The sequence below is a fragment of the Pteronotus mesoamericanus genome, unplaced genomic scaffold (assembly GCF_021234165.1).
Source record: "Pteronotus mesoamericanus isolate MK-2021 breed Mesoamerican mustached bat unplaced genomic scaffold, CSHL_Meso_final contig_291, whole genome shotgun sequence".
Taxonomy (NCBI): Eukaryota; Metazoa; Chordata; class Mammalia; order Chiroptera; family Mormoopidae; genus Pteronotus; species Pteronotus mesoamericanus.
This window is the reverse complement of record NW_026555124.1, coordinates 405751-418782: the sequence shown is the minus strand read 5'-3', so window position 1 is coordinate 418782 and position 13032 is coordinate 405751. Positions and strand designations below refer to the sequence as shown.

Genomic DNA, 13032 nt, shown 5'->3' with positions numbered 1-13032 from the left:
GGAAGATCTAGTTGCTAAGAGACAGGACGCTGGGAGGGTGGGGTCGCTGCACTGCGACAAGCCCTTGAGTGAACACCAAGAAGGGGCAGGGGAAGGCCGAGGCAACCGCTTGGGGCTGCGACTCGTTCGGCTCCCTCCCGCCCGACAGGAGCTCATCGCTTATTGGCTCCGCCACTCAGGCGATGGCCTGCGATTGGCGGGGCGGTGTTGGGCCTGGCGCTCCCCGGCCCGCGGGCGCTGGTCTCCCTGCCGCTTACTAGCTGCCAGGGCGGCGCGTGAGGGCTCGAAGTGAAGGCGGCTTGTGGGGCTGCGAGCCGGGTCGCGGGAGCTTCATGGCCGGAGCGCGGGCGAAGGCGGCCGCCGCAAGTGACAGAGGTGCAGCGAGGGCCGCCGCGGCCCTGTGGAGGTGAGCGAGATGCCGAGGGGGCTCGGGCGCCGGCCTGCGGGCGGGCAGTGCGGCGAGGGGGCGGTACCACTGCCAGGCAGCGCTATCCCGCTGCGCGGCCTCCACCCGCGGCGGGCCGGGCCGGGCCGGGCCGAGCCGAGCCGAGCCGAGGTCCCGCTTGACCAGACGCCCCCATCGCAGCTCGCAGCCCGCTAACCCTGCCAGCCCCATTTCCCCTCAATCCGTCCCGCCCGCGCACCTGCAGAGCGAGCCCAGCTTCTGTCCCCACAGTTTCGTCCCTCTACCCCACGCCTTTGTCCGCGCCCCACCCGCTCTGCGCCCGGGGAGTTTCTGCCCCACTGGGGATGAAGGCAGAGCGGGAGACCGCGAAGGTCTGGGGTGCCCCGAGGAGGCGCCGCGCAGGGGCCCCCTGGGCCGAAGGTTTGCAGGGCTGTGGTGTATGCATCCTGGGCTTCAACTGTGATTTTACGTTCTCCTTACCGACGAAAGCCAACTGGCCCCGCTCTTAATTGAGGTCAGGAAGCCTGGACCTCAGGCTTCTCCCCCGGTGCCAGAAGACTCAGTGTTATCTCCCACCAAAGGCCTTTGACCTGCCCGACCGGCCCCCCTCCCTTCCCATCTTCCCATTGCTTAGGGAAAACTGTCTGCAGAGCCCTTCTCAGTTTCAAGAAAGGAAAATCAGATGCCAGTTGCGGACCTCTATTGGTCTAATTAATTAAATTAGTCTTACAGATGCATTTAAATACACCAAGCTTGTGGGAATGGGGGAAAGGACATGAAATACATTCTTTAAAATGTTGTGTATTAAACTAATAGAATTTTTTATTTCTAGTAAACAACGCGTTTCAATTTAAACATTGACTTTTAAAATATATTTTGTCATGAATAGGAGTAGATGTAGTAGTTGTGTAATTTGAGCTTCAAACTTTTCTTTTTGTCCCAGTGTTTGATGTCTATACTTTCTTCCCCCCAGAATGGGATGCACTGTGACAGCTATTCTGAGATAATTTGTGTGTTATTAAGGACTGTCCCTCAATGCTGTGCCTGTCATACTTACATTCAGACTCTAAGAGGTACTTTCTTGAATATTCAATTAACGGGAACTACTACTGGGCACTGTTTGCTTGCTTGGCATGATTCAGCTGTGTAATGAAAATGTCAACAGAAAAAAATTTTTCATAATAGATGATTTAAATTATTCTTAAATGTGTATATTATATTTGAAATATACATACAAGATTTTAAGTATTTGGCCTTGGACAGTATTTTTTATTAGCTAACAGGTGCCTATACATTGTAGGACACATTAAATATTTTCAGAATTTTAAATAATTTTTTGGAAATGAAAAAAGAAAAGCACCCAGTTTCTTGCCCTTTATTCTGTTTTAGACTGTTTTCTAAGGCCCAAACACATGATTAAATAAAAAAAGATCCGATGCTCTAACATACATCTCAAATTGTGTGGTATGAAAAGTGATGATGTTCCAGGCACATAAGTGGAGTGGAGTTCTGTAAAATCTGTTTTCACCTGGGCTCAAGGCAGTGATTTACAATTATTAAAATAATTCTTAGAAAATTTTAATGCCAATGATGGCTAAAATAGGAAGAAGAAAAATAATATTAGTTGTGATAAATTATTTACTGAGCACCTTTTGTGTGCCAGATAGTGTGCTGGGTGCTTTATATAGTACTATTTAATCCTTACAATAACTCTAAAGGTAGGTATTATTTTATTATAGCTGAGACTATTGAAAGTGGAATAACTGGATAAGAATCTAGACCTGACTTTATACTCATTTTGTCGAAAGTGTACTTCATGGAAAAGTTACTGACTCTCCTTTCATCTGCCACATTTATTTTTATGATTTGTTTAATCTGAGGATCTCTGGTATGGTAAAGTTACTACTACAAACATATAGTCCTTACTGTGTGCTAGGTAGCTCAGTCCATATATCCTCAAAGGTGTTTGGGCTAGCCACTTTTTTGGTTTTACTGATGAGGAAACTGAGGCATAGGAATAAGTAATCTGAACCATATAATACCTTAAGTGGTAGAGCCAGATTGAAAATTTGGGAAATTTGGCTCCATTGTCTGTACTCATATTCACAATGTGATTCTTGCCCATCAATAGGGTAACTCCCTGGTTGCTAAAAAGCTGTGCTTTAGAGTGCTTAGTGTTTTCTTTGTTTCTTTTTAATGCTCACTTAGATATATGTAGGATAGCTGTATGATGTCTGCCTCCATAAAGCCTTCATAGCTTTATGAAATACTGCCATTTGCAACAACATGGATGGATTTTGAGAATATTATGCTAAGTGAAATAAGTCAGTCAGAAAAAAGCTAAGAACCATATGATTTCATTCATATGTGGGATATAAAACTGAACCTCATAGACACAAACAACAGCATGATGGTCACCAGAGGGATGGGGGTCGGGGGGCTAGGAAAAGGGTAAAAGGGGCCAATTCTGTGGTGACAAAAAATGATTTAACTTTGGATGGTGGGCACATAATGCAATTTGCAGATCATGTATCATAGAAATGTACACCTGAAACCTATATGACCCTATGAACTAATGTCACCCCAATGAATTTAATAAAAAATATGTATTTTTGTATTATACTTTTAAGCACATATTTATCTGTCCATCCTTCTATCTATCCATCCACTAAGTCATAGTATCAAAATACTATTATATTGAAGAGTTCGAGCTATATATTTTGTGTTTATTTTAGGTCAGTTTCATTTTTCCTTTACATAGTAGCAGATAATTTTTAGGAATGAATTATAAATGATTTATAATGTCCTGAAAACATTTGGATATCAGATGTATATAAATCTGTCTTCTCTATCTCTAGTTCCAAAAGATGAGTCGTGGATATTCAGAAAACAACAATTTCCTGAACAATAACAACCAAATGGTGTTGGACATGATCCTTTATCCATTAATTGGAATCCATCAGACCATTAACTGGGAAACTGTGGCAAGGCTTGTGCCTGGGTTAACACCCAAGGAGGTAAATAACAATCCCACTGGTATCTCCTGGAAAAAATCAGAAAAAATGATCAATTTCTTTATTCTTTCTTTTTAACCACTTTTTAAATTTTTATTTTTATTGATCTTTAGAGAGAGAGAAGAAGGGTGAGAGGGAGAGAAGGTAGAGGAATGGGACAGAGAGACAGAGACAGAGAGACAGAGAGATTTGTTCCACTCACTTATGCGTTCATTGGTTGCTTCTTGTATGTGCCCTGACTGGAGATAGAATCTGTGACCTTTTCTTGTATCTGGACAATGCTCTAAGTAATTCAGCTACCTGCCCAGGGCAAAAATTATGAATTTCAAGGAACAAATAGTAAAAGAGAAAAAAAGATTTGTTTTACATGTTTATACAACTGAAAATTTGCTCACAATATCTTAATAGAGGTTTTCCTGTGAAATTATGGGTAGATAAAATTTTTGTAAATAATATTTTATATTATTAAACCCCTAATGCTATGAATAATATTCAGACTATTTAAAGGAAAAAACTTAAAACTCCCAATATTGACTTAAATTATTTTATTATAATGTACAGTAAATGAGCTCTAACAATACCACATACCTATACCACCATAAACCTAATTTACAAATTATAGACACCAGTGAAAACTAAAAGCAACACAATTCAAACTAATAACGCTTACTTAATGTGATAAGTTTAGTGTTTTGCTGAAATTAAATTGCTGATTATTACATAAATATTGTGTAGTCTGTGGCACAGATTTTTTGCATTCATTCATTACTGCCATGTGCCATTCGAAGCCTTCATTCTTTCTCTACTTTTCTCTCTTTAACTTACTAATGAAGCCTTACATTGCACAATGACATTACTTGCCTTCCCTTGACACTAATGCATGTCTCCTCTATAAGTCCCTTCCCTACCTTTATCCTTTTTTAAAATTGGCTTTGGACAAATATTTCTTGGTACAGCCTGAGTTATAAATAGACAGGAGATAGGCGTGAAATAATCTGTCATCCTGATGATCTAGAGGATTTTATTAATGTTCATATACTCAGAATTAAAACTTAAAATCTAAACATTTCTATAGGGAATTCTTCCATTTCTGATCATTTGTCCATGAACCCAGGTTTGAGAAACACTGACAGAATTTTTGCAGTGGGTGAATCATCTCAAAGTTCTAAAAGTAGACATGACATCAGTGATTTTCCCCAGTATGTTTGAAGCATTTTCACCTTGTCTAACCCATCATATGCATTCAATAAATACTGTGGAACTGGTGAATGAACCAAGTTACACCCTCTTTTTTTACAGCTGAAAAAAACCCAGCATCCCAAGGGATCACTTATCCTCTGTTACGTTTTAAGTCTTTGTGAAATGACATTGAAACTTATGTTTTAGAGTATATTATCACTCCCTAATTTATACGTTTTCACCTTTAGGATTTTCACATCTTAGAATTTAAAAGTTGGATGAATAAAATAGCGTCTCTGTATCTTTAATATAGGTTTGGCAATTTTAGTTATTTGTTTGATCTCTTTATGTAGTATTTTGTGGCATTTAAAAGTAAGTTTCAGACATCATAATACTTTACATTATAGACTGTATCATACACCTCCTTAAAATAAGGACATTATTACATAACCACAGTACAACAACCAAACCTAAGAAAATTAACTCCACCACATCATCTAATATCAACTGCATATTCAAATTCACCCTATTGAGGATTTATTAAATTATATTTTATTGATTATGCTATTACATTTGTCCCGATTTTCCCCCCTTTGCCTCTCTCTACCCAGTACCCCCTACTCCCTCAGGCAATCCCCACACCATTGTTCATGTCCATGGGTCATTCATGTAAGTTCTTTGGCTACTCCATTTTCTATACAGTACTTTACATCCCCATGTCTATTCTGTAACTACCTATTTGTACTCCTTAATCCCCTCACCTCTTTACCCATTCTCTCCCACCCCTCCCATCTAGCAATTATCAAAATGCTCTCCTTTTCCATGATTCTGTCTCTGTTCACTTGTTTGCTTAGTTTGTTTTTTTAGGTTCAATTGTTGATAGATTTGTATTTATTGCCATTTTATTGTTCATAGTTTTTATCTTCTTAAATAAGTCCCTTTAACATTTCATATAATAATGATTTGGTGATGATGAACTCCTTCAGTGTTTTCTTGTCTGGGAAGCTCTTTATCTGCCCTTCGATTCCAAAGGATAGCTTTGCTGGGTTGAACAATCTTGACTGTAGGTCCCTGCTTTTCATGACTTTTGAGTATTTCCTGCCAGTCCCTTCTGGGCTGCATAGTTTCTTTGGAGAAATCAGCGGACGGTCTTATGGGAACTCCCCTGTAGATAACTAACTTCTTTTCTCTTACTGCTTTTAAGATTCCCTCTTTACCTTTAACCTTTGCCATGTTAATTATGATGTGTCTTGGAGTGGGCCTGTTTGCATCCATCTTGTTTGGGGCTCTCTGTGCTTTCTGGACTTACATGTCTATTTCCTTCACCAAATTAGGGACATTTTCTTTTATTATTTTTTCAAGTAGGTTTTCAATTTCTTGCTCCATCTCTTCTCCTTCTGGTACTCCTAAATGTGAATGTTGGAATGTTTGAAGTCCCCGAGGCTGCTTGTACTACCCTCATTTTTTTTTTATTCTTTTTTCTTCTTGCTTTTATCAGTTGTTTTTTGCTTCCTATGTTCTTTATCATTGATTTGATTCTTGGCTTCATCCACTCTGCTGTTGTTTTCCTGTAAATTGTTTCTTATTTCAATTAGTATACCCTTCGTTTCTGACTTGATTTTTTTTTATGCTCTTGTGTTCCTCACTAAGTTCCTTGAGCATCCTTATAACCAGTGTTTTGAGCTCTGCATCTGATAGATTGCTTATCTCCATTTGTTTAATTTCTTTTTCTGGAGTTTTGATGTGCTTTTTCATTTGGGCCATGTTTTTTTTTTTTTTTTTTGTCTCCTCATTTTGGCAGTCTCCTTGTGTTTGTTTCTATGTATTAAGGAAAGATAGTATGACTCCCTGTCTTGGTAACATGGCCTAATGTAGTAGGTGTCCTTTAAGATCCAGTGGTACAGCCTTCCTTGTCACCCAAACCTGGTACTCGAGGTGTGCCCTTTGTGTGCACTGAATACACCCTCCTTTTGTAGTTGAGCCTTGACCGCTGTTGGCAGATCAATAGGAGAGATTTACCCAGGCCGGTGAGCTGCAAGGACTGGTTGTGAGAACTTACCACCAACCTCCGCCCTCTGTGGAGGATCAGCTGTGCAGGGGCAGCTTACGCAGGCTTGCAGTTGAGTGGGACAGAGTTTCAGGGGATGTCCAGGGCAGGGCAAACAGTGTTAGCCAGGTTGATGGAGTTTCAGATATGGCACCTGTAGGCTGGCTCCATGGCCTTGTTGAAGGAGGCTTGAGAATAGAGATCATGGTTTCTGCCTGTCTTTCTGTCTGGGAGAAAGCTTTTCCCCAGCTCTTGCCTTGATGCCAGACACTTCAGTTTTGCCCTTTGTGTCACTGGTGCCTTTCAAGCTGCTACCCCGATGCTGGAGCTCAGAGGGAGTGAGTCTGAGTAAGTCCATGAGTGGGTTCTTTACGAGGAACTGCTTGGGACTCCAGAAGTTTCTTTCACTGACTCAGTCCCCACTGTTTTTTGCAGTCAGAAGTTGTGGGGACTCATCTTTTGGCACTGGAACCCTGGGTGGGGGCACCTGGTGTGGATCTGGGACTCCTCACTCCGGAGATATCCCTCCCAAATATTTACCCACCACACATGTATGTGGGACCAGCCCATTCCGTGTCTGCGCCCCTTCTACCAGACGTGGTTTCTTTAATTTCGTTGTCAGAATTCCATTCAACTTGATTTCTGACGGTTCTGAGTGATGTTTGTCCTGTATTTTAGTTGTAATTTTGGTGTGGTTGTGTGAGAAAGTGAATGTGTTTACCTATGCTGCCATCTAGACTGAAAGTCAAGAATTTTTTTTAACCAAAATACAACTACATGATGAATCAGGCTATTTTTAAGTAGTGTTAATTTTTAAATAATTTTTATGACTAAACATAACATGTCCTAAAGAATGTACACCTGCAAAGGCAATAGCAAAAAATCAGAATTTATTAATTTCACCCCACCTAAAGTATATACCTTGTATATATCCTTCCAGATTCTTTTCTATATATTTATGACATCTTAATGTGGACTTAAAACAAATATACTTTTTTGCTGCATGCTTCTTAGTATGTTGTAAACATCTTTATGTGTCAGTTAATAAATAGACTTCTATTACATTGGATGGTATATTCTATTATTTGAACTATATCATAATTTACTGAATGAGTCCTTTTTGTTGGTTAGGCTATTATTTTCAACTTTTACTACCATAAATACCACTTTAATAAATATCTTATTCTCCTTTCTTTAGGGGATAATCTCAGAAGCAGAATTGCTTGATCAGGGGGTTTGTGCATTTTTAAGGCTTTGTTACATATTGCCCACCAGCAGTGTCATTCATGTTGTACCCTAGTCAGCATAGCTCAGTGCCTGATCCTTGCAGTTTCTACAGAAGTATTATTTATGTGTCTATGTGTGTCTTTTCAAAAGTCTCATACATATATTTTAGATTTTATTTATTTTTAGAGAGAGTGGAAGGGAGGATGAAAGAGAAGGACAGAGACATTGATATGAGAGAGAAATATCAATCAGTTGCCTCTTGTATGTGCCCCAGTCAGGAACTGACCTGCAACCCAGACATGTGCCCCGACTGGGAATCGAACTGGCAACCTTTCTCCTTGCAGGGTGACACCCAACCAGTCAGGGCTCATTTATGTATTTTTTTAATAAATGTTATCTCATTGCAGTTTAAATTTACCTTTCTTTAAATCTTGAAGAGGTTAAATGTTTTATATTTTATTGTTCCATGTCCTTTTTCTATTTGTGAATTTGTTACTGGTATAATAACAGTTTTCTGTGTATAAAATATGTTAACCCTTGATCTAGCTTATTTTTTCTGTTTGTTTTCAACCTATTAAGTTATTATAATAGCCACTTATATTCAAATGTTTAGAAGTTTATGTTAAAATCTATGAATATTTTACTCTGATATCTACCTTTTTTGTCATACTTAGAAAATTCTTCTCACTTGATTTATACCTGTATATTTTTCAGTCTTAGAGTTTTAACTCTTATATTTAGTCTTTGATCTGTTTGAGCTAATTCTTGTATATGGTGTGAGGTAGGGGTCCAACCTCATTCTTTTGCACATAGATATGTAATTTTTGCTTAAATACAAAAAAATTTAACAATATATTTTAAATTATTTATAATTAATTTGCTTTTTTAAGCAGTTATGTATTCATTTCAAATATCCAGAATTTATAATTTTCTTGTTTTTAAACTACTAGAAATTGCAGTAAGCTTTGTTAAATAAGATAAGTATATATTCAGTTTCCAAATAAGCTATAAGCTTTACCTAAAAGAGCAAAATAATCTGTATTTTAAAAGTTAACCTTCCACTTTCTTTGTGTTACAAAAAATAAACTCGTTTTGTAGGAAAAATGGATCAAGTTATATATCATTTACATTCTATATCCTCTACATGTGAACCTGTACGTATTTCTAATGATGTTCTAGCACTTGTTTTTTTTTTCCCCATACTTTCAACACTACTTTTTTCAGTACACATAAAAAATACTTTCTTTGTTTCTCATTTATCATATTACTTATTTTTATTTAATTTTAAGAGTTTAAAGAGATGAGAATATTGATTATGTAATATTTCAGTCCACACTTACATTTCTTTTAAAGCCATTTTAAAAAACTGTTAGTTCACTTTTCAAAGGCTTGAGTAGGCATTTTTTTAGTAACTGTGTAAATAATGCTTACTGAAAATAGTGCGTAATATTTAGTGGGTACTTGTTAATTATTTATGTAATAAATGGATGATGCCATACCCAATGTATTATTAATTTAAAATGTACACACATGTGGTATATATTTTTCTGTTTTGCATCCCCCAGGTTACTTAATCTTCTATGGAATTTACCATCCACTTTGATGTTGATGAGATTTAAAAACAGATGCTGTAGCAAAAACAGATGTGTTGTTTGATCAATACCCACAGTAAAGAAGGCATTTTATGTTATGACCCAGAACACACAGAGAAATGACATTTTTGTGAAGGAGTACTTAGCTTAATCCACTCAGTATTTTCTAATCCATTCTGTTTTATTTTTGTAAACTGCTAATCTGGACCATCTCAGTTGATTTCATGACTAACTAATGGGTTAAGGGAAAACACTGTACTAGAACAAACTATGTCCAAATATGTGACAATGAAGTATTTGTACAAGGTGAACCTCACTGTTAGTAGGAACAAAGTCTTCTGTTATTTTAATAGATAAAATTTGGTGTCACAAAGCAGATATTTTTTAGTTTTGTTTCCACTGAAGGTTAGAATTTGGTCTTATTCCTGGTGGACACTCAGTTAATATAAAAATATTAGCAAAACTTTTTACTAAGTTATTCAAATTGTCAACTGATCATAGAAGCACACCACAGGGAAATATGGCTGATAAAGACATTCTTCATTTTCCTATAAGAGCATAAACATATTATGCTTTGTGTTAAAGTGTACTTTAAAAAATTTCTACCCTGAATTTTTTAAAAAATAAGTCAGTATCTTATATATTGCAATGTATGCTCATTTTTCAGTAGTTACCCAATGGATTAATATTCACTTACAAAAAGTAATTATAGGCCCTGGCCAGGTAGCTCAGTTGGTTAGAGCATTATCCCTATATACCAAGGTTGCTTGCTTGATCTCTGGTCAGGGCACATACAAGAATCAACCAATGAATGCATAAATAAGTGGAACAACACATTGATGTCTCTTCCCTCGCCCCCACCCCCTGTGCCCTCCACTTCCTCTTTCTATCTAAAATTAAAAAAAAATTAAAAATTATAATTACAGAAAAGTATCTTCAAATACCTCAATGGTAGACAAAAATATAGCTCCTCACTATTAAATTTAAAAAACTCCCAGACCCGCATTTTCTTCCTTTCATGTCATTACAGTGTGCAAAAAGGTTTGAGGAACTGAAGAGCAGTGGAAGCTCACCTGTTGACAACCAATATAGTCTCCTAATGGCTGGAGAGAGTCCTGTTGAAACTCTAGCCACATATATCAAATCCTCACTTCTTGACACACAGGGAGAATATCAGGGGACTTCAGCTGGTCAGGATGCAGTTTCCAAAACAGGTGAGGTTTTAAAACAAAATGCAGTGCTCATTCTTTAATTCTGCAAAATATTATGTATTCTAGTCATTTTTATCTATTTATTTAAAAGCTAATATAAACAGTAATAAAAAAATCTATTAGTATTTATATCTTCCTAAATTCTAGAAATTTGTCTTTCCTATATTTCAAAAAAGTTTAAATATTAATATACAGGTCAAATACTTTTACAAAAAAAAGCCCCTTACTTCTCCAATCTGTTAGCCTACTTGTGTCATAAATTTTGGAATTTGACCTATACCTGTTACCTAAGTTGTTTTTTTATTTTTGTTTGTTTATTTGTTACTAAGAGAATCTTGCTTGTTTCTTGTGTTATCTTTTTACAGCTATACTTTATTGCAGTTAACAACAGCTTTAAGTGACACAGTAGCAGGATAGAAGAGATGTTTCTGCAATTGCTTTGGAAATAATAGCTTGTTTTAGAAATCTTCATAGGGAGTTATTTTAATCTCCGCAATAGCAGTCTGAGTATTGATGTAAAAATTTACTTCAAGAAGAGAAATTTATACTGTTGGCTCTTGAGCATTTGACCCTGTCTATACACAGCATATCAGTATTTTTTTAAATCTTCATTATAATGTTAGAAATTTATTATCCCTTTTTTGGACTCTTTCTTCCATAGACCTTTGGAAATGTTGAGGGAAATGCCACCTGCCAAAGTACTATCTTTAACTAGCCTTGGGAACCATGCATTTACAGTATAACCATTCAATAAGTGAAAACCCATTCTGAGCTAGAAATGCTAACTTCCCCCTTTGTTTTTGTATGTGTTTGTTGTTTCTGTATTTAAGGAAGACATAGTATAGCTTCCACAAGGAATTGTTCTTCAGAAAGTGAAAATTGTACTACTCGTAATGGTGGAGAAAAGACTGAAGAATCTGAAGGGTAGGAGGCTGGTTCTTTGCTAGATAAGATTTAATATGAATATCAGCTTTAAATTATAAAATATATGATTGGTGATTGTATACATCAATTACCATAATTTAGGAAATATCACATTACACAATTGCTGTAACAGTTGAAATCAGTTTAGTTCATGTGTTGAACTAAAAATAATTGTTTAATAGCTAAACATGGCTTATATGTGTTATTTATAAACTGGACTAGTCTTTCATTTTAAAAATTCATTTTCATTTTGTGAATATTAGAAATAACATCTGTTAACATAAAACTTTAAAAATAAACTTTAAAATCCAAAGAAATATCTGTCACTAGTTCTCCAACTTTATTTATAAAACTGGATATGTATTTTTAAATGATATATTTGGATATAATAAAAATTAGAATACATCTTTCAGTATATTGCAAGTTTTGATAGTTTTATATATTTTACGTACAATAAACTGCACATATTTTAAGTATTCACTTTGATGAGTTTTAACAAATGGGCTCATCATGATACCATCATCCAAATGAAGATATAGAACATTTTCATTGTCTCTGTTAGTCTCTTTGTGTGTTTTCAGTTAGATAGTTCTTTTGTAACAGCTTTGTTACTATATAATGTACATACCAAAACATTTACCTTTTTTGAAAAAGCTCTGGATATGGATGGTAGTGATGATTGCACAACAGTGTGAATGTACTTAATGCCACTGAACTGTACACTTAACATGGCTAAAATGGCTAATTTTATGTTAGGTATATTTCACCACAATAAAAAAAATCACCCTTTTAAAGTGAATTTTTGTTTATTCACATAAATTTTTTACATAATTTTTTTAATTGATAGTTTTGTATGGCAGAAAAATTTTATCAGATAGTTTCTCTACTGGAATTATTATTTTATATTGTGGTCCAAAAAACCACAGAAACTTTATGCTTCATTGTACCAGTAATTACCTGTTAATACTTTGACCATAATTTCTTTGGAAGAACACTTTGCAAAGAATTATTTAAGTTCCTTTGACATTACAGACTGTTGATTAATAATCCTTTTTCTGGTAGCTCAATTTTATTTCAAATGTAATTATTTATTTACTTTTCGTTTTTAATTACATTTGACATTCAGTATTTTTTTTCAATTACAGTTGATATTCAGTATTATATTTGTTTCAGGTATACAGCGTAGTGGTTAGAACAAATGTTATTTTTTATTAGGAATTTATCAAGTTGAATTAAACACACATTAAATTCGTATTGTATGGCAGTGTATCTCTTCCTATCTAATCTCTTCCTTTTGTAATGGCATGAAGGCACTTGTGGATCACACAAATGTTTGTTTTTGAGGTAGTATAATTTTCAAGGGATAGTAAATTCAAGGAGTATATAATCTCAAAGGAATCATTCTGATATATTATCTAAACTTATCTTCAAA

The 13032-nt window shown here is 36.2% G+C and overlaps 1 protein-coding gene across 1 annotated transcript in view; it reads left to right on the top strand.

The window, feature by feature from the left end:
- The first annotated feature begins 262 nt into the window (after positions 1 to 262).
- SANBR (SANT and BTB domain regulator of CSR) overlaps positions 263 to 13032 on the top strand; it is a 54135-nt gene continuing 41365 nt past the window's right edge. Inside the window, exons 1-4 of the mRNA XM_054575371.1 lie at positions 263 to 406; positions 3265 to 3423; positions 10496 to 10679; positions 11507 to 11600. Coding sequence (XP_054431346.1) covers positions 3274 to 3423; positions 10496 to 10679; positions 11507 to 11600 — 428 coding nt within the window. The 5' untranslated portion in view covers positions 263 to 406; positions 3265 to 3273. The remainder of the gene's footprint in view (positions 407 to 3264; positions 3424 to 10495; positions 10680 to 11506; positions 11601 to 13032) is intronic.